The 26366-nt window shown below is 45.5% G+C and overlaps 1 protein-coding gene across 2 annotated transcripts in view; it reads right to left on the reverse strand.

The window, feature by feature from the left end:
- Window positions 1-9432, reverse strand: part of FLT1 (fms related receptor tyrosine kinase 1) — a 370086-nt gene extending 360654 nt beyond the window's left edge. For both annotated transcript variants that reach the window (XM_078657127.1, XM_078657126.1), the window contains exon 1: window positions 8523-9432. In XM_078657127.1, the coding sequence (XP_078513253.1) occupies window positions 8523-8586 (64 nt within the window). In that variant the 5' untranslated portion in view covers window positions 8587-9432. The remainder of the gene's footprint in view (window positions 1-8522) is intronic.
- Window positions 9433-26366: the final 16934 nt, after the last annotated feature.

The following is a 26366-nucleotide window of genomic DNA, read 5'->3' on the forward strand; positions in this document are numbered from 1 at the left end:
TTGGTACCTTGTGTCATTAAACCAGGAACAGGCCCGGCCCATTGCGACCAAAGCCCCTGTGGAAATATTAAAATTGTGGTGACAGTTATTAGCTCACCCGCCCTCCTCCCTCGCGCCCTCCACTCTTTTCCGTTTTAAAACGAGACTTTGACCTGAACAGTTATGTTTGAGGGGCGGGAAGGTTGACGCCCTTCATTTTTATAAAATAAATACATTATAATGGTTCTACTAGCCTTGTCCCAGCCCGAGTTATTGTCTGCCCAGCCCCACGCTGGGTGTAGCAGGATGGAGTCCAGTGGCACAATGGCCCTGCTGGGATCCCTCCTGCCGGGCATCATGAAAGGCGGCTGACAGAGACATAACAAATAACACGGATGAGTTAATTTTCCATAATGCGGCGCGCATTAACAGTGGAGAACAGGAACACCATTGGCAGAGCCGCTGGCTGTCCTGACTGAAAGTTTAACAGTGTCAGGGAAGCTGCGGGTCTCTCATCAGGGCGGTGCGTGAGCCGGTGTGTGATTTCTAAGTGTGGTCACAAACACACAGATGCACCAAGCTGTCCAGACATTGATTGCAGGTCTGGGGGTGCACGAGCCATAAACAAAGGGACCAGGGGACATGATCCAGGGCACCAGTGACAGCACTGGAAAGCAACATTTGACTCCCGGGGGGTCCAAGACAGCATAAGAAAAATAACAAAATGATTCTTCAAATAAAAACGTATGGTATTAAGTCTCAAACTCAGACTGAAAGCCAAAGGGCAATCCACCCTCTTTAACAGACACCCCTTGGCCACCACTGATGTCAGCTTCACTCGCACATGAACAAGCACATGTGCAGGCAAGCATGCAAACACACAGGTACACATGCACAGAAAAATGCATGCACACGTGGGTTCACACATGTACGCACACTGGCGCACACAGACATTCCTACATCTCTATGCATACACAACTCTTTTTTTAATGCATCAAAGCGTTTGGAACCATTGGGTCAATTTCACCAAGATCTGCTCTGGAGCAATGCAGGGGTACCACAAGGTCGTCATAGTTACAGTAAACTGCCTTAGATCTTTTTAATCAAAATGTGTCCAGGAGGACGCCACAGAGATCTTGAGGCGCGGGTGTTTCAAAGATGCCCATCTGCCAATAGAATTCAAGGTCACTGAGCAGCTCAAAGATGCTCCGGATAGTTCCAGACGTACCTCAGTGCAGGAGTTTGTGAATATTGTTAAAGGCGTATGGCAGTAAGTACCTGGCATGTCAGGAATCTCTGGGAATCTACAGATTTGTTGCAGCACACGTTTGTGAATGTGGTTAGAGAGGCACTGTGCATGTATGTGATGTTCCATGTATCTGCAATCTGCTTCAGTGCATGTCTTGGTGAAAGTGGTCAAAGAGCTCCACGCGTGTCAGATGTGCTCCAGTGCAGATGTTGATGAACGAGGGAAGTAAAGCGCTATATATATCTCCAGATGTGCTTCTCTGCATGTGCCACAGAAGGTGGTCAGGGAAGCATGGTGCAAGTATGTGGCAATCCAAGCACTTCCAGATGTGCCTTACTGGTCTCACTGATAAAGTCAGAGATACAGGGTGTGATGCTCCCGCCATCACCAGGTTTGCATCAGTACAGATGAAGTTCTTGAGGACATACATGCATTGGCTAAGACCAGGGCATTGTCTATACATCCTCAAAGAAAGGCATCATGTAACCAATGCTTAAACCCTCAAAGCTGGCCATGCCAGAAATGAAAACTGTTGCCCCATTAGAAGCCTGTGCCTGCTTTTCTAGGGTGAAGATGTCTGATAAATGTGTAGTTAAATAGCTAACCTTTAACAGTGGCGAAAATGAACTTCAGAACACCTTTCATACAGGTTTGAGGTCAGGGCACAGCACGGAAATTGGTATTCTCAGGTGACACATCTCACTTGCTGGACTGAGAGGCAACATGTCCTACAATCCTAATGTACTTTCCTTTTGTTATGATAGAGCAAGAATTTCTACTAACCACCGGGTCCTCCTACTACCATATTGGGGAACAGTGAGAAAATGGTTCACATGGAATTGGGCGATAGCAAGTGCTGGAGATTCACAACATCTTCTTGCACTATCCTAACAACTCCTGGTGTCCCACTGGGCTCAACACTTGCACACACCCTATTTAACCATTAGGCGATTTCCTAAACCATTTATCCCTTCACATGCAGATTTATGTAAAAAGCTGTCATAGTTTCTCCACTACCTACATTAAAGGCTGCATGTCTAAAATACGAAGTTGGGTCTCTTTTGACAGCTCGAGCTGACTCAGTGCAAGACAGAGTTTTTCATAATCAGTCACAACCCATGCAGCAAGATTACAAGACTGGAAAATGAAAACGCTTGAAGCAGGCAGATGCACCTGAGCAGAGTACACTGAGAAATCATGGAGTTTGTGCTCAACCACAAACTCAACTTAGGTGTACACATAACGACGGTGGCAAATGTGCATACCACCAGACAAACAACTGAAACTGATCAGGAATATTTTACCTGCAGACGATTTGAAACAGGTATCGCTATATTAGTTATGTAACCAAATAAATATGGTACAGACATTTCTGAACTGAATTGTGTAATTTGAATGCTAACCAATTCCTGAAGTCATAGATTGTTGATTGACGTGCTCAAATTATTCTTTAAATACCTGCTCTTGATACCACTACTATTAAGTATTAACTGTTATTGTATAGCGCAGGGGTATTGCTGTATTTTGTTACTTTGGGGATCCCACGGGGTCCGCTTTCAGAGCGGTTGTGAGGGTTACCGCTCACCTCATTGCCTATACGGATCACTCACTATCATCATTACCTTGCGGTCACCCAGGTTGTGCGCCTACATACTCTGAACCACTAAAAAAACCTCCTAGTTGTTTGCTTACACTCTGATCGTCTGCTGAATGCAATTTGAACATTTTATTTAAACTCTGAATGTGTACTCCGCTATACCTATGCAATTGAAGAAGACATGCGTCATGGGTCCAGTATTTTTTCTGTTTCTATACATAAACACAGACAAGTGATTTTTTTCTTCTGTGTTTATATATGTGTTAAATCTGTATAAATGGAAAATAAGGAGCCTTATCCTGGTAATTAATGCAACTCAAGGTTGCTCTCTTTCACCCCTATGATGTATAGTGCTTTAACATCCACTTAGATAATATCCGCGCTATTTAAAAATATATAAAGTAAAGTAATACATATGAACAGAGAAGCATGGACTACGAATGTAATGCTTCAGGCTTCTTTGGAGTTTAGTGGATGAAAATGGTGGTAAATATGCTTAGTAAGGCATAGTCAGTATTTGACGCACCAGGTGTCACAAAAGTGCTCAGTGCATGTCTTGGTGCACGTGGTGAGTGAGGCGTGGTGCAAGTATGTGACCTACCACTTGTCGCAGTGTCACTGACATGCTCGAGGCATGTCTTGGTGAAGTGTACAGTGAGGCGTGGTCTGTGCTTAATTTGAGCCGGTGGTTTCGGAGCTCAGAACCGAAACTCAATTGGCAGCACATATGACAGTCTGCCACCTGGTGAGCTGTTTACCTGATTTACGGTGAACACAATAAAAGTTGTTTACTAATTCAATACATGTTTAAAATGACTAATATCGGCCCTCCTTGCTAATCTTATAGCTTTGGGGGCCTGGAATAGCCTGAATTGTCACACTTGTAGGAGTGTGATGGTTGGTGCTGGTTGGGACTGTCATTGGCAGCGCTAGTAGGGGCAAATGGCCTCCTGGGAGGGCCCTGACACTTCATTTTTTTTTTACAAATGAAGCACTGTAAGTGGTGCAAGCATGTGGCACAGCCCTGTCTCGGTGTCACAGACGTGCTCGGCGCGTGTCTTGGTGGACGTAGTCTGAGAGGCGTGGTGCAAGTATGTTACATACACCTCCTGTCGCAGTGTCGCTGACATGCTCGGGCACGTCTTGGTGATCGTGGTCAGAGAGGCGTGGTGCAAGCATGTGACACACCTGCTGTCGCAGACGTGCTCGGGGGTGTCTTGGAGAGCGCGGTCAGAGAGGCGTGGTGCAAGTATGTGAAATACCATCTGTTGCAGTGTCACACTCACAGACGTGCTCGGGGTGTCTTGGTGAGCGTGCTCAGAGAGGCGTGGTGCCAGCAAGTGACACACCTCCCGTCGCAGTGTCACATACATGCTCGGGGCATGTCATGGTGAAGTGGGCAGAGAGGCGTGGTGCAAGCAAGTGACACACCTCCTGTCGCAGTGCCACAGACGTGCTCGGGGCATGGATGGTGAAGTGGTCAGAGAGGTGTGGTGCACACTGTGTGTAATGCTTCCGGAGTCTCCACATGTGCTGTCAATGAATAAGGTCACAGAAACATTGTGTAAATGCGTGAAGCTCCAGGCATGTGCACATTCACTTCAGCGCAGGTCTGACTCAGCAGGGGGGTGAAATGCGCCCGGTGACTCTGAAATGTGACTGGCACCCCCCAGTTTAGGCCCTGAACTTGGTGCAACGGCTGAGCCGCCGACTTTGACACTGGGGAACCAGGTCCGAGTCTCGGCGTCGGCTCACCATCCCGTGATTCTGGGCAGATCATTCAATCTCCCCGTGCCTAAGTAATAGGTCAATGTGTCTTTCAGTAACCGGAACTGGTGGCCATGTAAAGCGCTCCGATATATTCGGATGGGGTCGATGTCGCGCTATGTAAACCTGCAAAATCCCTACTCTGTGTTATTTGCATTTCTCCCGAGTGGACACACTGCCTACCCGTGAGTTCAATGCCAAACAGTCGCGAGAGTTAGGGGTGGTTCTCCATGCCTCAGCCCTGTCTCCTTGGATCTAGTTTAGAAGTTTGTCTACTTGTGTATATTAATTGTAGACGAGTCCAAAGTGTATGAACCATAGTTACAGGTAGAAAACCTTCAGTGTGACCTGCTCTGCATAAACACACCCTTTATGGTACATAACAGTAACACATCACAAGTCCTCTGATGCATTTCCCCTTGATTTCACCCTAAAATCAAGGCACTGTCGATTTTGGAACTGGGATACCAGGTTCTAGTCTCGGCGTCGGCTCCACCACGCTCAACATCCTGTGATTCTGGGCAAATCACTTAACTTCCCTGTGGCCTGTGCCTGAAAACAACAGAACAAAATGAAAGTGTCCTTGTGTAATGTAAAGGATGCTCGTGTAAAGCGCTTCAATAACGATGGGTCTAGATCGGGCAATATAAAAATGCAAAAAGAAAAAAAGGGATAAAAAAAACCGAGTCAATTACATAAAGCGGCAGGGAGAGTATGTCGGTGGGAGAAAGAGTCAGAGGTGAAATATGACCTTAATATTCGGCAACCCCGACATTCGGCATCGCACCAGAAAATTTGGGTCCCGGCATAGATTATTCTTCTAAAAAAACAGACACAGCCTATAAGCACCATTAGGCACCAACAGTCAGCTCCAAAGGCCACTGGAATCAACCGGAAGTTTCTCCGCAGCAGATCAGTATATGCCACAACACCCACTGCCGCAGCGCCGGGATCAAGACGAAATCATCTGTAACTGGCCAATGGCGTTTTCACCCGGTGAATATAGATCTGACCTTTCTCTGCAGTTAGATCCAGCCTGCAATGTCCCTGTAATCTGCACTCACATGAAAGAAAGGGCCCACCCGCTGTGAAATTAGGGCAGTTTGCGATTCAATGTGCACATTGTATGTAAAGTGATCAGGTTATATATGCGCAACGCCTGTGTTTTATAGCGCTCACATCAGAAGAGCATCCATGCGCTTCATTAGCAGGAGATGACCACTCAGGGGCCGACATTGAGGAACGTCACACTTTTCTGAAATGAGACTGGGTTTGCACAAAAATATCCCGGGACTGGAGCGTACAAAACGTGCACTTTCCCCTCCGCTGCTGTCCGTGGTGCCTGCACGTGCCCCGCGGTCTGTGACACAGGCATTGCCTGCAGCCCGTTCGACATCTGGTCTCATATATCCGGACGGATGCCCAGGGGCCTGCCCTGGGATTCAAGCACAGAACCCGGGCACATGTATGTGCTCTGGAATAAGACGTGGGCAGAGGCTGGGAGCGCTGTCCGCTTCACACTACAACCCCGTCACTGTCACTGAAGCCATCGTCTCCCCATCCAGGAGGGTAGGGCGTATGAGTCACACCACTATTCCATCTTTACATGACGGTCTGGGAAAGGGGTAAATGAGAATGCAAAAGCTTATGCAAATGAGCGAGCGAATGAGTGTGTGAATGAGTGACACGAGTGGACTGCCTGGTATAAGGGATCGACTGTGGAAGTGAAGGTTACAGCGACCGGACAATGAGTGAGATAGTGAGTGATGGATGTGAGTGCATCAGTGACTGTGAGTTTGTGCTAAAGTGGTTGAGGAGGTGAATGAGTGAAAGAGGCGCAAACTCATTGAGTATGTGAGGGAGCCGTCAACAGTGAATGAATTAGTGAATTATGGGCTGAAGATGTGCTTGTGGGCGAGTTCGACAGTATGGGTGGGAGTGAAGCAGTGAGCGACTAAGCAGGCGAACGAGCGAGTGTGACACTAAGGTGGTGGTTTTTAATGTGCGCGCAACAGAGACACCGAACACGAGCAAAAAAGCGAAAGAGTTAGTGAGTGTGTGAGCGAATGTGTGAACTGGCGGTGAGTGAAACCCTGCGTGGGGGACTGAGTGGGTGAATGAGTGGGAATGTGAGTCAGCAAGTGATTGTGCCCATTTGTATCAGTCCTCGCAAACTGAGTCGCCTCGGGTATTGCATTGTTTTAGCGAACACGGGTGATTAATCTATTGATTAATCTATCAATCTATTGATTAATCTATCAAAGTATATACCACTCTCGATGTTGGGATACCATGGTGCAACGCCCTGTGCCGCCAGTCCTCGACCACTTCGGCACATCTCAGACTCACCCGCCGCGGGGTAAGTAAGCATTTCACCACTCTGCAGGGGCGCAGCGGAGAAACGGGCTAACAAGCTATCGCGCATGCGCAGAGCGGCAGTCGCGCCGTTCGAGAGACGCGCAGAACCGCTCCTGCCCAAAGCCCACGCGTGATCCCATCTGCTGGCTGAATAGGTGCGTCTATGCCTCACCTCTTATGCTGGGAGTGAGCCCTTTGAACACGTGGTAGCAACCCACTTACGTATTCTTTCATACATGTGCACCCTGAGCCTTAAACATGCTTATTCGTTCAAAAGGTATGCGGGGAGAGTGTGCACAACTTTGCTATCCGTGCCCTAAACGTGTACAGTGAAAATGAATGTCATTGGTTGTCTAGTAGTCCTACATTGTATTACACACGATTTGTATTGTTCAAAATCCCGTCATCTGTTCAAGTTAAGCAATTTAACCAGTAGCTACCATCGCCTCTAGTTCCATAAGACAGATAATAAACACGGTCATTCCTTAAAGGGGCGCCGGAAGAGGGTCTGTCCCATTTATCCTTGGCTCCCACGAACGCACATGAACCTCATAGCCATGGGAGACTGTCGCATCATCCCAAGAGCGCAAACACCGCACGGCCAACTTGGTATTTCATTCTTGGGAGGTCGCTAAACTGGGCACCGTTACATTATGGAATTCACTAGGGCACTTGATAATTAGACCGCTTAGAAACAGAAAATGCCATGTTAAATTCTTTATAACAGTTGGACATTATATATTAAAAACAAGATTACGCTACCAAAAATATAGCGATGTATGCGCACCGGACCGTGCAACATACACCTGTTATTTATGGAGCGCTGTTAGTGACACTCAAAACGCGAAGGATAACAAATCATGTTAATTGTCCCCACAAACTCCAATTCATTTTGTCACTCAGACCACGGTGTTTCCGTTTGGCGGTTGAATACAACTGTGCTATTTATTTGCACAATGCACTTAGCTTGATTTCTCAAACGAATGTTAACGCCATTCCGTAGGCTGGAAGGTTAGCTAAGTGTTAGGGACCTTAGCCGGTCAAAAATGTGACAGACGTCACCTGTTGTAATCTCAGAAAGGCAGGACGGCATAGGTCGTTTAGATGTGTGTAATTTAAGAACCAAATCTGTCCATTATAGCGCTCAGAAGCCGGAGAACTGCATAATTTAACGCCACATGCAAAGCAGGTGTTACAGTGTTACTAGCTATTGAAAAACCTGGAGGTTTCGATACCTCTTTAATAGACAGAATAAAAATAGCGTGAAAACGAGGCACTAGGCGCACACCTCCTTAATGCAGCGCTTGAAGACTGGCACTGCGCCCGGACCCCTCGAGCGCCCCACCGGCCCAGCGGATGTGCATATCCAACGCCGGGCACGTACCGCACACAATAACGCCCCTCGCCCCTTAGGGGGGCCGGAAACACACAAAAAAGGCTCGAACTTTAAGAGATCTTAAACAAGCCCAGGGGCAGGAAACAGGACACCGGGCATCCGCCCCATTGTCCCTTCTTTCGTCCTGTGTGTGCCCTCCTTCAGTGCCCCTCCCCCCGTGCCCCGTGGTCGCTCACCTGTCAGCATCAGCAGGCACCCCGTGAGGGAAAGAAGAGGCAGCATGGACCCGCGGGCAGCCATCCGTGCTGCTGCTGCCGCCCAGGGGATGTCACCGAGCAGCAGAGGCCGAGCCCCCGAGCCCCAGCACCGGCAGAACGAGCACGCACCGTCCGGCTCCGCTCCGGGGTCAGTAGGGGCGCCCCAGAGAGTGCTGCGCCATGCTTCCCTTGGAGAGGTCCTGGGCTTCGAGGAGTGTCCCCCTGAGCGGTCCCGAGTCCCTGGAGATTAATTTCCTCGCGATTGCAGTCTCACCCTTCAGCGATTGGTCCTGTGTCGTTTGGGGTTTCTCACTTCAGTGGTCCTGTATCCTTCGGGGGTCTCCCCCTCGGTGGATCTTTATTCCTGGGTGTCTACCCCTTCAGTGATCCTGTATCCTTCGGGGGTCTCCCCCTCGGTGGATCTTTATTCCTGGGTGTCTACCCCTTCAGTGATCCTGTATCCTTCGGGGGACTCCCCCTTCAGTGGATCTTTATTCCTGGGTGTCTACCCCTTCAGTTATCCTGTATCCTTCGGGGGTCTCCCCCTTCAGTGGTTCAGGGGGTCTACCCCTTCAGTGGTCCTGTATTACTCGGAGGTCTTCCCCTTCAGTGATTCCTGGGGGTCTACCCCTTCAGTTGCCCTGTATCCCTCAGGGGTCCCCCCTGTCAGTGGTTCCTGGGTGTCTACCCCTTCAGTTGCCCTGTATCCCTCAGGGGTCTCCTTCAGTGGTCCTGTGCCCCCCAGGGGTCTCCTCCCGGCTGGCCTCCTGGGTCACAGAGCTCTCCCCTGCCGATTCCCGTGTATCTCTGATGCCCGCTCCACTGAGCCCTTTGCGTTTCTCCTCTCGCAGCAGTGGTCGTGCCCCCTGGCCTCCTGCCCCGCTCTCGTCCTCCGGCAGCCACTGTCTGCAAGGTGGCGTCCAAGTGCGCGCACTCCTGGGAACATCCTCCGAGAGCCGCGGCTCTGGCCTTTAATAACCTCCCATCACTTCCCTTCCCAGCCCACCCCCCGGCCGGAGGGGGGCGTGGGAGCAGCCACTGCCCCCCTCCCGCCCACCTCACGCCATCGCTGCAGGCCGTGCCCAGCTCAGGCCCCGCCAGAAACACCCACGGTGTCACGCAGACCACACGGGGCTCGGGCCGCCCACACGGAGCCGTGCCCGGTGGGTACCGCAAACACAACTTAATGAAAACTTCACGCGACAGCGTCATGCACAGAGATATGTGAAGGAGCTAGTGAAGGGATACGTGCTGAGATAGACGGGGCCCTGCATGGGAGGTTTTAGATACGCACAGACGAGTTTACGGAAAACATAACCTGAGGAAGTGATGCTGCGTTCAGATGAATGCGTGGATGACAGGTTGATTGACGGATGGATAGGCCGAATAGTGGAAAGGTGGCTAAATAAGTGGATGGTAGATAGATTCATTGATGGCAGACATGGCGGCTGGTTGAAGGATGGGTGCCAGGTGACCAGTGGCTGAACAGATTGATTTTTTTGCAGTTTTTATACAGCGCGGGCTCGTTCCGAAGGTATTGGAGCCTTTTCTCTGGGCGCCAGTAACATTACACGAGGACACGTTCATTTACACACGGGAGATTATTAAGCGATGTGTTTAAAATAACAGTATGTTGAACTGACCTCGAGCTTCGAACCTGGTTCCCCAGCTCCAAAGTTGGCAGCTCTGCCCATTAGACCACATGGCGCTCTGATATCTGCAAAGATCTTGTTCGCGCTATATAAAACTTTCAAAATAAAAAATAAATAAATAAAATGGCCAGGCAGACAGGTGGATGCATGGATGAATGGTACACAGTATAGATGGAATGGCTGAATGGATGGACGGAATGGGTGGATGGACTGATGCACGGACACAACGATGATTGGTTGTAGGAGAGAAGACAGATGACACAGATTGACAGGTGTTGAACAGGCAACCAACCCCCTCACTCGGATCATGAACACCGCCTCCAGTCATGAAATGCCACCTACAAATCATTGATTTCAGGTATATCAGTCCAATTAGTTCCAGGAAGCCAAAGAAGACTGCAACACCCAGAATGCTCCTGGCTCACACAAAAGACCATGATAAGAATTTGTATCTGCAATGATCGGTGGCAGCTGGCCACCCTAATATTGAATAAAGAAATACAAATGGAAAGAAAGAGCCAAACAGGCAGCATAGTCAGTAACAGATGACAGAGGCTTGGGGAGTGGGGAGGGGGAGAGAGAGAAAGAGAAAGGTGGGGTGTACAGATTACTCAAAAACGGGTTACGTGGCGTTTCAAAGCCGTGAGGGCACATTGCTAACGAGTATTTCACACCCCAGATTTAACACAATCCCTAAACAGCTCAAACCAGAAGAAACATTGATCTCCCGCTGCCAGGGGGTCCTTTGATGTGAAACAATGACACAGCGAAGCCAGGATGAACGCGACACAATCAAACTATGAGCAGCGAAGCGAACCGGACACCCTCACCCAGTCTCCAGCACCTGCGGAGGTTCTGCACTCATGACCCATTTAGGCTTTTGATATTCCCAGTACCTGGGAGGAGGCTCCAAATGCATGTGTTTCTGTGCTCAGGGGTTATGCGCTGCTGCTCGGGCAGTGCCAGTGATACCAAGCACCCCATCCCGGACCCCTCCCGCTCCAAGCAATGACCCTCCGACCCCCCACAGCAGGATCACACCGCGGAAACACACCCCTAGCACTGGAGGCAAGTTACCCAAAATATTTGTGGGGCCGGGCCATGCAAGCAAGAGGCAGAGCGTGGCCCACCGGATGTCATAATATTCAATGGAAAAGAGCAAGGAAAGAACACCCGGCTCAGATTCCAGGGTGAAGAATAAGGCACCCATTTAACAGCCTTGTACAGGACCCAGAAACCCTTTCTGGGAGCCCAAAGTGCGTTTGCCGTCCCTTCCACCCGCAACATGTAAATAAGTCCAACAAAAATAAATGACGGACTATTTCGCAGAAACGATGTTGAGTGATGTCACTCGACCCAGGAAGAGCTAACCTGATCATGCCCTACTTTGCAGTCATAACGGTGGTGCAACTTTGCAATATATATTATACATGCAGGTAAATATATGATTTATGCCACTGTGCTGCCAGGTTTCCGCAAGATAAAATGCATTCCTTTCTGCACCCTCTAGCTGAACCTTTGGAAACATTAGATGAAACCCTTTCTTACTTAAAATGTTTCAAATGTGACAAATGCTTTAAATTATTCTAAAGTACAGACCCTGTGAAAAGTAAATATCGTGCAGCTAATTATGTTTTTAAAGCCCATGGCAAAAAGATCTACAACTGGCGGTAATGTCTGTCTAGGAGACCGTGGAGTAATTACCTCTTTCTAGGTGCCTGTTGGTGTATTGCCATCTGATTAGTGATGCTATAGGAAGGATTTCGATTGCTGCTAGTTTCAATCATGTGATATTCTGCACCTCCAGCTGCCGATGTGCTGCGAATATAAGCCTATGGGGGGTTTTGGGGGAAGGGAGGTTAGGAGGTATGTTTATTGCGTAGCAAATTCTGTAATGCATACAAATACGTGCAATTAACGTGATGCATCTTTACTGATATTAACCTGATGCGGTCCACATGCAGAAGGTGACCCCAGTGCATAGCTTCTTATCGCAACATTGCATAGATCGTTTGTTTCTTATTGCATGACGATGGGCTGCATTGACGTTTAAAGATGCATGCATTACTTTACAAGCCCATGCTCGTCTTATGCCCCACTCACTGCCTTGCAGTGATAGGTAGATGGGCATGAACGCACGGTTTATGCATGACATGGGAAATCCTATAACCAGGGCTTGAGTCGGGGTACCACGTGGGTGGACGGCGTCCCCCCACTTATTTTACCGGGTGGACGCCGTCCCCCCTGCCAAACAGCTGGACTTCACTCTTTGCCTTCTCTCTGGGACGTGATCGGAGCTCACAGGACGCTGGCGTCGCTGCACACACACGCTGGCTTCTCAGATGCAATTGCATCTAAGGGGTGAGCGAGGGGAGGCAATGTGAACCTGATGGTGCAAGCCACCTTTTGTGATGTCACTTCCTGTCGTGACGTCACTTACGGTGACAGCGTCTCCCCCACTTCTTTTTTTTAGGACTTTTGCCCTGCCTATAACCGTCATCATCGTCACTTCGTTCATTCAGAATAGTAAAATTCCATGAAAGAATCTAAATGTAATGCAATGGCACTGCATTACAGCATCTCGTCCTATTTGTATAGAAATAAGAACCGTTGTCTGTAGTAGGACATTAGAGCATTTAACAGACAGGGATCTCAGAGGATTTTAATCAAGTGTTAATTGTGCTCTGAAGCGTCCTCCTGACTGCAAGAGCTCTAGTAAACTAGGTATTATCACAAAAGGAAATGTAAGAGTCATTTATTAAATATTTTACGTATTCTAAATTGCACACATTTTTGTCACATACTGAAGGGAGGATGACCATATAACTGACTGAAAGTGACATTTGGAAACACGAGAGGTAAGCTTGGTGGAGGCATTTAAAAATGACTTATTTGTAACAAGTAACATATGTTCTCAGTGTCTGTGGGGGCTGTCAGTCTGATCTGCGAGAGATGACTTGCACCTCCACCCTCCCTCCTTTAGACAAGTTGACCTCTCAATTTAACACGATGTCTTTCGGAAGGCAAGTGCTTGTCATGCATCGAGCCCTTATAACTCTAAGGTTGGCATGCCTGATGTCATATGCACAGCGTCTGCTTAAGCAGTGAAGCCTGAATTCAAAGCCAGGCCTCCGGCCCAATCACCCACCCAAGAGAGTTCCAGGCGCTTCACCCCATGAGCGATGAGCAGAGTGCACATCAAGACTAACTGTGCGCGGTGGTTCAAAACTAGCATATATGTTTGCAATATGTTTATTTAAATTGTAGTTGGCTGTAATACCTCCTGAAGGTGCCTGAAATAGAATACGTTTGTTAAATATTGAACTAACTAAAACATATGATTAAAAATCCACGATAGAATAGCTGTGTATGGACAGGTAACTGTGGGAGTTAGACAAAAGTGTTCCCCTGTTTTTATGCATTTCTTTATTTATAGGTTACGTCATCGTCTACGCCAAAGTCCTGTACAAATAATATGATACAATACATTTGTGAAAAGCTGACAAAAACAGGAACATTGGAAACTAGAGTTCTACCAAGAGGATAATCTAAGAGAATAAATAAATCAATAATATGTAGAATCAACGGGTCGAAATTAGGAACTATGTGTAAAATATTAATTACAATCAAGCTAGACGTTCCGGTTGCACTGAAATAATTTTAAAGCCTATTGGAAAATGGAAATGAAAGAAAATGGGAATGTTTTACATAATCTTTCTATGAAATCCGATCTTGTCCCTTCCGCCCTTTCATTTATGCTTCTGAGGAAATCACTTCGCACTATTTGCCTCAGATGATTGGAAACAATCGTTATTTAGGAAAATCTGTTGTAAAAAAACAAAACACGTTTTTACTTCTTTCCCAGATACGCGCGCCTCATCCCCGGCTGCATTGTAAAACCTGGTTTTAACCAAGCACCTCGCATTTGTTAATATTACTGGTCGACATTGTCATAGTCTGTGTGCCTGTAGTATTTTTTAGGGTGCGATGTCACCGCTCACTCAGACACCACACTTAAAGTTCCTACTAATATCATGTTAAATTGAAAACATATTTTTTTATTTGATTAATAATTTGCATGCGATCTTGCCTTTGCTTGTAATATGAATTAGTAGAATACAATTTGCAAAATTGTGGCAAGGGACCAATGGTTTCTAATGGAACTGTATCGATTCGACCTGGTTTCTTTGGGCACGGGGTTCTCCTAGGGCGGCAGCCCCCGAGCGCCTCTGGCGGCCAAGCAGCGGAACTTCCACTGCAGGGGCCGCAGAGGCCTGGGAGCGGGCTCTTCCCGGACCAGTAACACTGCGGAAGCAGCACGATTCAGGTTAGTTTTCCAGGCTGGGAGGAAGCGATCCTTCCTGTATTACACACGAGTGGTGCCAACAAGGCTGCCCCACCGCCCTATTGTGCTCCCAACAATGACCCGGCGAGGAAAGACGCCCCTGGAAATAGACCGTCGCAGCAGCGCCGAGAGTGTCGCGGGTTCCCATAAAAGAGGCGAGCGGTGTCTGAGAGAAGCGGAGGATGATGGGCATCGAATAGCACGAGCCACCTCACCTTTTCAGGCGGCAGCGCTTTCCCCTGGCTCCCTCTTCACCCTTTTCACTTTTTTTTTTTTAAATATTATCGATTCATTGTTTAAATATGTTCCCATTTGACTTTATTAAAAAAAAAAATATATGAAGAGGGTGTAACGGGACAGGTTTGAATTGTCGGCCCGGTGACTAAACGTCGTGTAAGTCTGAAGCTCTTGTGTTGTGACTAAAATGGACGCCTACATCCGGGCAGCGCGAGGCAGCAGGGGACGTATACAAATGGGCGACGCTTTGTCACGCGCAGGAGGCTAATTTCCACGGATCTGAAGACAAAGCAAAAGCCAGGTCTCCACGGTTCAGAAATCAATTAATTAGAGAGTTGGATAGGATGTGGCATAACGGCCAACCCTGCCGACTTTGTGACTGGGGTCTCTGCGTCGGCTCAACACCTTATGATTCGAGAAAAAACACACATTCTCCCCATGCCTAAAACAAGAAATATTAACGTGACCATAGTGTAACTGGTGCTTATGTAAAGCAATTCAGTAGCATCGGGTCAAGGAAGCGCTGTATAAAACTGCAAAAAAAAGTGCGTGTGCGCATGTGCGTGTATGTTTGGTAGAAACTGGCATGAGATCCTTAACCACAGAAATCTGATGAGAATTCCAGCTAACCAGTTACAAATATTTTCCAATACAAACAGTTGCTTCATCACACTCTGGCACTCCTGCTTCCTAGGCCTGGAAAGTGGAATATAAACAGTTGCGGCTTAAACGGATGTATTGCCTAGACTTGCTTTACCATACAAATTGTCCCTATCCTCTGAAGGGGAGAATACTAAAAGTAGCCGTAATACCTTCCTAAGGACTAGGGAAGTCTGGGTCTATGGAATGGTGTGGTCAGTGTGTCTGTGTGTTTGTCTGTGTGTAGTTTTCTACTGTGACCACCACTATTTTAATGACGCAGATGGTACTAATGTAGCGGAAATGTCATCAGCATTGTAGAGGTGCATTATAATTAAGGCTTCCCATTTTTACTAATTTTTACAGATAAATACAGATTGAAAACCAATGTGTTTCCTGTCTGTATTTATTTTTGAAAGCGAAAAAATATACTGGAAATGTTTCTTCTTGTGAGAAATTCTCTATGCTGTCTTTCATGAATTCTAGGCAACAGCTGAGCAGGCATGCAGCATGGAGGGTTAAAATACAGGATGGCATTTCTTTAACCCCTACCGCGCTACCGCGTTTTCCCGCTGTGCGCTGAAAAAAAAAATGGCTTGTTTATGACAAAGCCAGCTCGTCATCCGCGCAGCGCAGGTAACGCTGATGACGAGCTGGCTTTGTCATCAGCACCGAAGGGGTTAAATACAGGCATATGTTAACATATATTTGTAGTATGATGCTAATATGTACCTGTGAGTGTAGTCTTTTGTTATACATGACTGCTTAGTTTGCTAAAATGTGACAGGCATCCATGCTTGAGTGCATGTCGAAGAGTTATACAAATGCAAAATATACCATTTTACAGCCACATCTATTCTTGAAACACAAAATAAATATGGATAAATATCAATAAGATGGCCCAAAAATAAATATGGATAAATACAGACTGAAATGTTACAAAAGAAAAATACCATAAAACTGGGAGCCCTAATTATAATCATGTGTAGAATGCACCTGCATATAATCCTGCAATCATATTTGTGTGAAGTGTTAGAATTAAAAATGTATTAACATAAAAACATGGGGTGCTTTAGGCCATTTCAAAATGACCTGAAGAATAGACGTAGTAAATAAATGTACCTAGCACAACCTAATAACATGAAGAACTTGTGTTGTGCCATTGACACATATTTACACATCACATGTGCTTATTGCTTTCATTATTTTCATATGTAGGTTAAAATATCAGTTGAAGTTTGCATTAATGTAAGTAATGGGTTAGTGGCAAATATGGCGTCCGCAGGTCGGACGTGCGAGCGATGAGCTCCTCGTGAGGCTCCCCTCTCTGTATATCGATATCAGCTAGAGAAGAAGAAATGAAGTGATGAACAGAAAAGGAGGTGAAAGGAGCTTGAAAAAACGAGCCAAATAGAAAAGTGGAACCCCCGTAAGATTGTGAGGGAAACCAGCACAGCATACCTGAATCGACGAACTGGAAGGCTGCAGGGAAGCCGTGGGAGGAGCACCTGGCAGCTGAGGGCAGCTGAGGGACTGGATTGTCGGAGCGGACAGTTTGAATGCCTCCATGGCCGCGAAAAATTGGCAGAAATGACTGAGCAGCAGTAGCTGTGTGTAACGGGGATTGAGGACGGAGATAGGGCTGCAGGATATGCCGCCCGGGTGATTAGCAGAATAAATCAACCGCTGCATTGCAATCAAGGTACGAAGCCTGTAGCGCACAGCTGTGATCTCTTGCCGGTTTCCATACCGGTGGATTCAGAGGTAGGAGCGGAGGGGGAGTAGGGAAGCGAAACCAGATGCTGGCTGGCTGACTAAGCTGAGTGAGTTCGCCGATAAAGCTGCAGATAATCAGAGTCCTCATCCGTTATTACAGCTAAAGCTAAAGTTAAAGGTTTTTTTTCCAAATCAAAAGGAGGGAAAAAAGCCATAACTGGATACCGGCTTTGAGCAGTGAAATAGTACATGGATAGAAGACGTGCTAAAGTATTATTGTCTGTGCTATTGGATGTGCTGTGCTAAGTGGAGTATTACATATTGTGGTAACTTGGGAAAACAATAAAAACAATATGCTGCCAAAATTAGCGCGTGGAGGTAAAACTGGCGCTTGGATAGGAACCCCAGCGTGCAGCAGACAAGCAGCTTTAGAGACAGGGGGGAGGAACACGAAAGCCAAGCTATAGGCTGATTTGGACTCTCTATCGCAGGGGGAAGAATATAATAAGGGTCTCAAAAACAAAAAAAGGTTCCTCAAATGTTTGCAGCACCAGGAAGGAAGAAACAGCCGGATCCCAAAGATGGGAAGATGGAGGCTGCACAAAAGGATGCTATGGCAGATGAGCAAGTGAAGCAAGGCACAGATGCACCGCAACTGGTATCCTTGGGGACTGATCCTGGAGAGATCCAGAGAAGCAGGAAATACAACCCCAGAGAGATTATAAAGATTACTCAACAGGAAAAGGCTAAGGATCAGGACAAGGTGATGGTCAGGAGGTACGGGAGTCTGATTCTCCTGTAGCACAAGCAGCAAAAGAAAAGGAGAATGAAGAAGATGAAACAGCAGGTAATATAGGAAGCGATATGAGTGAGAAATTCTACTCTCTCTCTCTGAACCTTCTGACTCTTCAGGCGGAGGGGAAGGATTAAAACCAGGGTCTATGGATGGCTCAATAATGAGCCTTGGGAGCGAACTCAATCTGTCCAATCTTGAAGAGTCAACTTTGGATGCCACTATGGTGCAAAAAAGAGAGCACAATTCTGAGAAGGGAAAGCTAGCGCAGACCGGGACAGCTAGGAGCCTTATGTGGGAGATCTCACTCTCCCCGGAAGCTACGGTCACGGGGGAAAAAATGAAAGATCAAAGTCCCAGAGGAGCAGCTGCCAAACGAGAGAAAATATCTTTGGCTTCAATATATCAATCCATAGTTGCACATAGAGTGGAAACTCGCACGGAGAATCTCAAGACTCACACAGCCTGTCCCAAGCTGAAAAATACTGTCAAGAGGATTGCTAAAACTTGTAGTGAATTCTTGGAGAGAATAACTGAAGCAGAGGGGCGCATATCGGTGCTAGAGGACGAAATGGTGATACATAAGGCCACTTTGAATACTATCACCTCACATCGCGATGATACTCAGCTCAAACTGGTGGACCTAGAAAATCGATTACGAAGGAATAACTTAAAGATATTGGGCATCCCAGAAGGGTTGTAAGGTGATGATGTCCATAAATTTGTGGTGGAACTATTCTCGGAAGCCCTTCCTGAACTATCCATATGGGATTAGGGCGTGAACTGCAAAGAGCCCACATATTCCCGTTTAAGCAGGTTGCAGGGAAAAATGGACAGTCAGAGACTAGACCCAGGGCGATATTGATATGTTTAAATAACTTTCTGGCTCGTCAGGCGGTGTATAACAAGGCTCAACCTGATAAGAAGCGGCTGGGAAAGGGGGTGTACCTCTTTGTACGACCTAATTTCTGCCACCACACTGTGGAAAAGAGGTGGCAGTTGCGTCAGCTTATAACCCCTTTTCAGAGCAAAGGTGCAGATACTTTTCTACTAAACCCTGAAACACTGAAATTGATAAATAAGGGACAAACACGCTTTTTTGTATCAGAAATTCAGGCAAAAGATTTCTTGGATACTATTTGAGTAACTGTGGGATAAAGGTATATCTAGAGGTATATCTATTTCTGAGGAAAGGGCGATTGTATACTGTATTATGCACAGACGGAACGTAAGGAAAACCCAATGTTTAAGCTTAAGGTTAAGGGTTATCAACAACTGTAATGATAAAACTGTTCGTATGGACTGATTGGTATAAGTTGATAGAAAGTGAGGGGGGCCTGATTGGCAAGTCTCTCCCCATCGTAAGGGCTTTGTGCCCTTTTGCAGCTGAAGGGGGGAAATAGTGGAGGGGTGTGGGTTGGGGTGGGAGCACAGAGGGTGTTAAGGGGGTAGTAGAGAGAGGGATGAGTGGTTGAGCATGAGGAGGGCAGGGGGGAGGAGGGGTTGAGACAGGGTAGAGGGTAAGTATGGGGAAAGGAAAAGGGAAAAAATATGGAAATCAGGAGTACCAACTGGAAAAGTGTAAATGAAGTGTGGTAAGCAATGGAGAGCAAATATAATAGGAAAAAAGAGAAATGGGGATGGATAGTTTACAAATTTGTACATCCAATGTGGCTGTTTTGAATGCCGGGAAAAAAGAGAGAGAGGGTCTATCAGATCCTTAAAACGGTAAACCCTGATGTTATATGTCTCACAGAGATGCATATTCCCTGGAAGAATAAAGATCTGTTGGAAATTAGGGGCTATAATCTAGCGGTGTGCTCCCCCCAAACTACTACGATAAGGGGTGTGGCTGCATATGTGAAACAGAGAGCCGGGGGAGTTATCCGCATTGCCGCTGACAAATGGGGACGGTGGGCTATAATGGAGGTAAACACGGGGATAACTGTGGTTAATATGTATGGAATCAATCTAGATGATACAGCTATCTGGGAAAAATAAGAGGTAGAATTAGCCACTTGGTCACAAACGGTGATCATATGTGGACATTTTAATATACATATGGAAGTGGATACACAATCAAAGAGCTATAAGTACTCAGGGAGGAAACCGAAGGTATTCAGAGCAATAAATACATTTAAGGAAATTTATGGGATGATATATGCGTGGAAAGAGAAGAAACAGCAAGATCCCGGGTATACGTACTTTTCACGTCCTCATAGAAAGTTTGCTAGATTGGATTATTTTTTGGTGTCTAGCCAGTTGGTAGATAACATAGATATCAGGAAATTACCCCAATTATTTTCTGATCATAATCCTTTGGTGCTGGAAATAAAAGGCACGGCAGGTAGACAAAAACAGAATTCCTGGTCTTTTGATAAAAGTTATTAGCCGATGAGGTATTTTGCTCCCATATCACGCAATGGGCGGTAGAATCTTTTGATTGTAACAGGTACAGTGCAAATCGGGCGATGGTTTGGGATACTTTTAATGCTGCTTTTAGAGGCGAAGTAATTGGATATACAGCCCGAACCCGAAAACAACAGAAAGTAGAAACGGATCACATGATTAAGATATTGACAGAACTGGAATCTGAGCATGTTGGGTTAATAAGAAGGGGGGGGGTCGAACAGGGGGCATTACGGGAACATATGTTGAAGTTAGCGATAGCTAAATCAGATATTAATGTGTATTTTCAGGAGAAGGTGGCCAAGTATTTCAAGTGTATAGGGGCGAGATGTATGAATATGGGGAAGTAATAGGAAAAACATTGGCATTTAGGTTAAGACAGAAAAGCACTAGAAATAACATCTTGAAAATCAAGATTAATAAAGGTCAAACAGTAGAGGGCTCTGAGAAGATATTAGAAGTTTTTGAGGAATTCTATGGAAAACTATATCGGGTGGATACGATACTGGATGTGCCAGAAACAGAGGATAGCAACCCTATTTGCCTAGATTGGAAGACGACATAGTACAAGAACTAGAACAAGAAATCACTACGCAAGAGGTTCAGAAGCACTGGGGTCTCTCTCTACAGGCAAAGCTACTGGACCAGATAAAATACTACTAGGAGTGTACTCAATGCTAGGCATACAGATTCTCCCTATCTTACACAATTTATATTTGGGGATACAATATAGCAGAGTTCCACCAGTATCGTGGCAGGGTACTGATATGGTAGTATTACTTAAAAAGGGTAAAGCCTCAGAATTACCATCTTCATACCGACCGATATCACTAATGAATAAGTACGCAAAGGTATATTCTAAAATAATGGCCGCACGACTGCAAAGAATAGTTATCTCAATGGTATCACCCTGGCAACATGGCTTTGTTTCGGGTAGGGGGACCACAGACCACACTAGACGTGTTATATCAATACTAGATATCGACGAAGTAGAGAGCACGGAAGTGGCTGTGGTCCTCCTAGACGCGTAAAAGGCCTTTGACCGAGTGCCCTGGCCATTCCTGTGGAATACTCTGGCTAATAGAGGGCTTGGTCCCAGATTTTTCAAAGAGGCTATTCAAGCCATGTATTTTAAACCGTTCACACAGCTACAAGTGATGGGGAACACATCTTGGAGAATTGAAATTTCAAGGGGCACGCGTCAAGGGTGCCCCTGTTCTCCTATCTTGACCCATTCATAGTAACATTTTTAAATAATCAGGAGATTAAGTCAATTATTACACAAGGATATGAGACAAAAATTCTTGCGTACGCAGATGATATTGGAATAATTACAACAGATCCACAAGAACACTAAAAGAAATTGAAATGATGGCAACAGAGTTTGAGAGGGCACCTGCTAAATAAAGAGAAAGCGCAAATTATATGCTCTACCAAATGTCATCTGCAAGACTCCCGGGTAGTTGAGAAGGCCATGTATCTAGGGGTTAGTCTAACATCGCAGATAGACATGCTCTGGGATGCAAATATAGATCCAGTACTGGGGAGAATAGAAACCGAACTCAAACAAATTAATAAACTACACCTTACGGTTATAGGCAGGGTCAATGTTTTGAAAATGCGGGTACTCCCTAAGATTCTATCTCTAATACGAGCTATACCGCTAGAACTAGCTGGGAGTAAAATAAAAAAAATTGAAGCTTTATTCTCAAAATTCAAATAGAGCTATAAAAAGATACGATGGGATACACATTCCTGACTTTGCCCATAGAAAGGGGGGGTTTGAAGGCTCCGAATATCCTATTGTATTATTGGGAAAGCACTTGGCAGACTTTATTTTTTCGACAACGGTAGGGATGAAAGATCTAAGCTACCTTATATATACCAGTTGGCGTTGGGAAAAGAAGCAGAAGGTCACTTGCAAAGACGATCTAAACCCATTTATAGCAAGAGAAACCAATATAAATGTGTTCAGGGAGCAATACAAATTGGGAAAAGGTGATGAAGCACTGCCAAATCTCCAGATATAACAAATATACTTCAGTATGGCACTCAGATCTTCTGTCATATGAACTTTATGATGGGCTGGCTAGGCAATGGGAACAGGCGGGGATTGTGAAGGTGGCAGATATGTTCAACAATCAGGGTCAACTAACCTTTTTGGAGCTTGTTCAAAGATTTGGATTAAGCAGAAGTTCATGCCTTAAATATTTACAGGTACACCATCGAATTAAGAGCCTGGCTAGGGGAATGGTCACATTTAAGGAGCTATCTATGCTAAGATTAATGGAACGCTGAGACAGTAGGATTAAGGAGTTGTTATAGAATTGTCACAGAGAGTAGTAGATGGCATGGGAAAACAGAGACAAGATGTGCAGAAAAACTTGCAGATGGGGAGGTGGATGTGGATAGGATATTAGAGATAGGGAAGAGGCTTTTGCTGTCATCAAATCTAAAAGCCCAACAATATAATATTTTGTACAATCTGTATTATACGCCAGCGAAGTTGTTTGGGTGGGGTATGAGTCAAACGGACAAATGCCCAAGGTGCCAAAGTAAACCGGCAGATAGTATTCACATGTTCTATTCTTGTGGGAAATTGGATGAACTTAAAATAGGTATAGAGAAGTTTTGGCTTCAAGTGATGAATATCTAAAAAAAATTACAGCAACCCTGATGCTGCTAGGTTACGACAACACGATGGAATTAGATACCCTACAGAGAGATCTTCTATTTATAATGGTTGCAGTGCAAGATTACTGGTTACTACAGTTTGGAAAGATAAGGAACCACCTATGTATCTCAGTACATCTTTATTTTTGCAGTTCCACATGTTGGCGCTGCACTGTTGGCCCTACTGAAACTAATAGGTCACTCAGAGCCTAACAGCACTGGATGCCATACCAATATCTAGATCTGCCTGTGGGCGCTACACTGTTGACTTTTGTAACTAACAGTACTTTTAAAGACCAATTACATTGGATGCCACCACAATATACATGCCTATGTTTCTGGCATTATATTACTAATAAATATGTGAGCATTCATAATTGTTAATTTGCCTGGGAGCGTCCATTCTCTCCCCAGGACTACATATCCGACAATCCTCGGGGGTCACGTGATGCGAATTGAAACGCCCAGTTGAGGAAGTGAAATTGCACTGGCAAACTCCGCGCGTTACCTCCCCTTACAGCCAGAGGGACGCTGGAAGTACCGACGGACAGGTGAGAGACACGCTCTTCTTGCCTGTCTGTCAGCAATCTCAGTAGCAGGCTGCCATTGTGCGCGCTCGCCACCAGTATGCGCACTGTACAGAGAGTTCTGTTGGTGTTCCTATCGAGCGCTGCTGCCCCTTTGTAGATTAGTCTTGCAACGCGGTAAGAGATATTTGTTTTACTGCCATGATCACGGCGCAACAGATTTCTGCATTTATTATTAGGATTCACACTGTGGGCCGCTGATTAAGAGGTTGCGAGCCCACACGCGAGCGTTGTTGACAAAGCGGCATTGCTGTGGGATTCACCCGCGCTTTGTCTACAGATTATTTTACACCGCTCGGACTGCAGAGCTGTGAATTAGACGCGCTCGAGTGTAAGCGCTGGAGTGTAAACGCTAGCATACCCATTGTTTGAGACACAGCCTCACAAGCGGGGATCCTTTCCCGGCGTCTCCCAGTGGCAGTTCTTCAATTACTTAGTGAAACACGCATGAGCAATTACAAATTGAGGCGCAGGCGAGCCTCTTGCTTCAGTTTTTGTGAACAGATATGTGTGTTCTTTATACAGGCATAATTGACATTGAATACATTTTCAGGCCACCGAGGGTCTGGCCCTTGCCATATGATTAACTGCTGCCATAGCCTAAGCCAGGGCTATTTGGCATTTTGACCTACTAGAAACACCAGTATAAGTTGTGATTAAGTGTGAAGTCAGCTGCTCGCTGACGTGTCTCTGTATGTCTCTCTTTCTCCACTAGAGCGGTGCTTCAATTACCTGAGCTGTTTGCCAGGTGAGGTGAGGCAGTACTCTCCTGCGTAATATGGTAAGTGAGAGTCCTACTACATATCATATGTAGGTATTGTAGTTATATGTAGGAATAAAAGTACTACCAAGAGGATTGCTTTATAAATTCTCTTCTTAGATAAGGTATACCATGAAAGTGTTTTGGATACCGTAGGTATACTAATTGTATGTTTTTCCTTTGTTTTCGACTATGTTTGCTCTCCACCGGACTTTACAGCTGGGAGAATGATCCTTCACTAATACCCAGGTGATACCTTTTCCTTTCTTTATATTTCTTACACAACACTAGCAGTAGCGACACAGGTCCTGAGGAATGCAGTGGATACCAGTGTGATCCAGAATCCTGCTGAAACATGTCGACCAACCTGTTGGTAGCTATTAGTTGAAACTACCAATTTCGCTCTTTTTAAGTCTTAGAAACTCTGAGGTCTCCAATAAATAATTATTTTCCTCAGAGCTATCTAATTTTATATACCACTACCTTGCACTTTTTGCACTTTTTCACACCCCCTCGCACTGCTTTTCAGTAGCCCCCTGCGACCCAGATATATCATCACTGGTCCCTATGCTGTCATTTTTGACCAAACTCTTTTCCCATCCTTCATGGTTAGAAGGAACCCACATGATGAAAAGGGCGCCTAGGAAGAGCTACTGATGGGTATTTTTCAAAAACCATGAATGATGTACCCTGTCTAGTGGACTATTGCTACTAGTTCCATCACATAGTCGTCTCTTGTGAATTCCATATCTTCTGACCCTCCACTATTATTTGTATTTTGTCCAGTTACCTCCGGGGAGTGTAGTGCTGAGTGGTCATTAAAAATAATCCCTGAGACCCAAATCTACTCTTATTTATTTGATACCACCTATGTATCATCAATGGGTTCACAGGATATTGAATATTGGTCAACAGGAAGTGTCTCTATATAAAAGTAAAGGTATTAAAACTAAGTTGAAAGGAATGAAAATATGGGATCCACTTATGACTTCGAAGAAAGAGTTGTTAGAATAAGAACAATCCAGTGATATGTAAATAGGTGTTAATATGTGTAAATATGTAGTATGTAAATAGCAGTGTCAATGTAAATGAACTCAACAATGAGAATAATGGTGTAATAGTAAAAATAAATGTAAAAATAACTGGATAATGTAAATATGTATTTCCTGATTTCCAATTTAAAAAAAAATGAAGTTTGCATTAATGTTATGTGAATTTGTACAGCTTGTATGATGTTTCTCTTATGTTAGCTAAATTGTATGCCTGAAGTGCGAGTCCATGAAAACTCTTGCATTAGAATTAGTATTGTGAATTTCATGTGCGCTGTGGAATCTGTACTTTTTCACGTTTGCCTTGCAGGTGCAAAAGTTATATTATCAAGGAAAAGTAATGTCTTTGTCTTAGGAGCTGGGAAAGGAGAAACTAATTTACAGTTACACAACTCAAAGGTGATACAGGCAGAGACGGTTTCAATCAGGAGAAGGCCTGAGAACCAAGGACAAATGTTGCAAAGACCGAAGGAGAAGAACATCGTGGAAGGCTTCTTATGACTGTGTCTATTGTGAACCAAGATGTGCGATGTGAATCATGGGAGGGTTACCTGCAGATAATTTGATATTGGAGTTAGGGAAAGTGGCCCACTTTTTCCTTGCCTTGAGAGGGAGAGCATCACAGAACAAGCTCTTTTTCTGCGATAGTGGCTTTATGTGCTTGACCCATTTGATGGTGGACAGACTTCTTAGGAATTCTCCATGGACTGACACCTTTATCCTCTCTACGGGGAATGCTACGCAGGAAGTAACCCTAGTGGTAGAGTAGGGATAGAATTAAAGCTTTTTACTCACCAACCCTCCATGCAGGGGAATTTGGACTCACGTTTCCTGATTCTCTGTATTTTACTTCTCAAACTAATGGCGTTGCTTATGTTTTACAGTTTGAATTTGATTTACAGATTTGGCTTCATGCTAATTCCTTTAAATTTCTGCACACTCGTTTTGAGGTGTCTCTTTGTC

This window comes from Lissotriton helveticus, chromosome 8, assembly GCF_964261635.1.
Source record: "Lissotriton helveticus chromosome 8, aLisHel1.1, whole genome shotgun sequence".
Classification (NCBI taxonomy): Eukaryota; Metazoa; Chordata; class Amphibia; order Caudata; family Salamandridae; genus Lissotriton; species Lissotriton helveticus.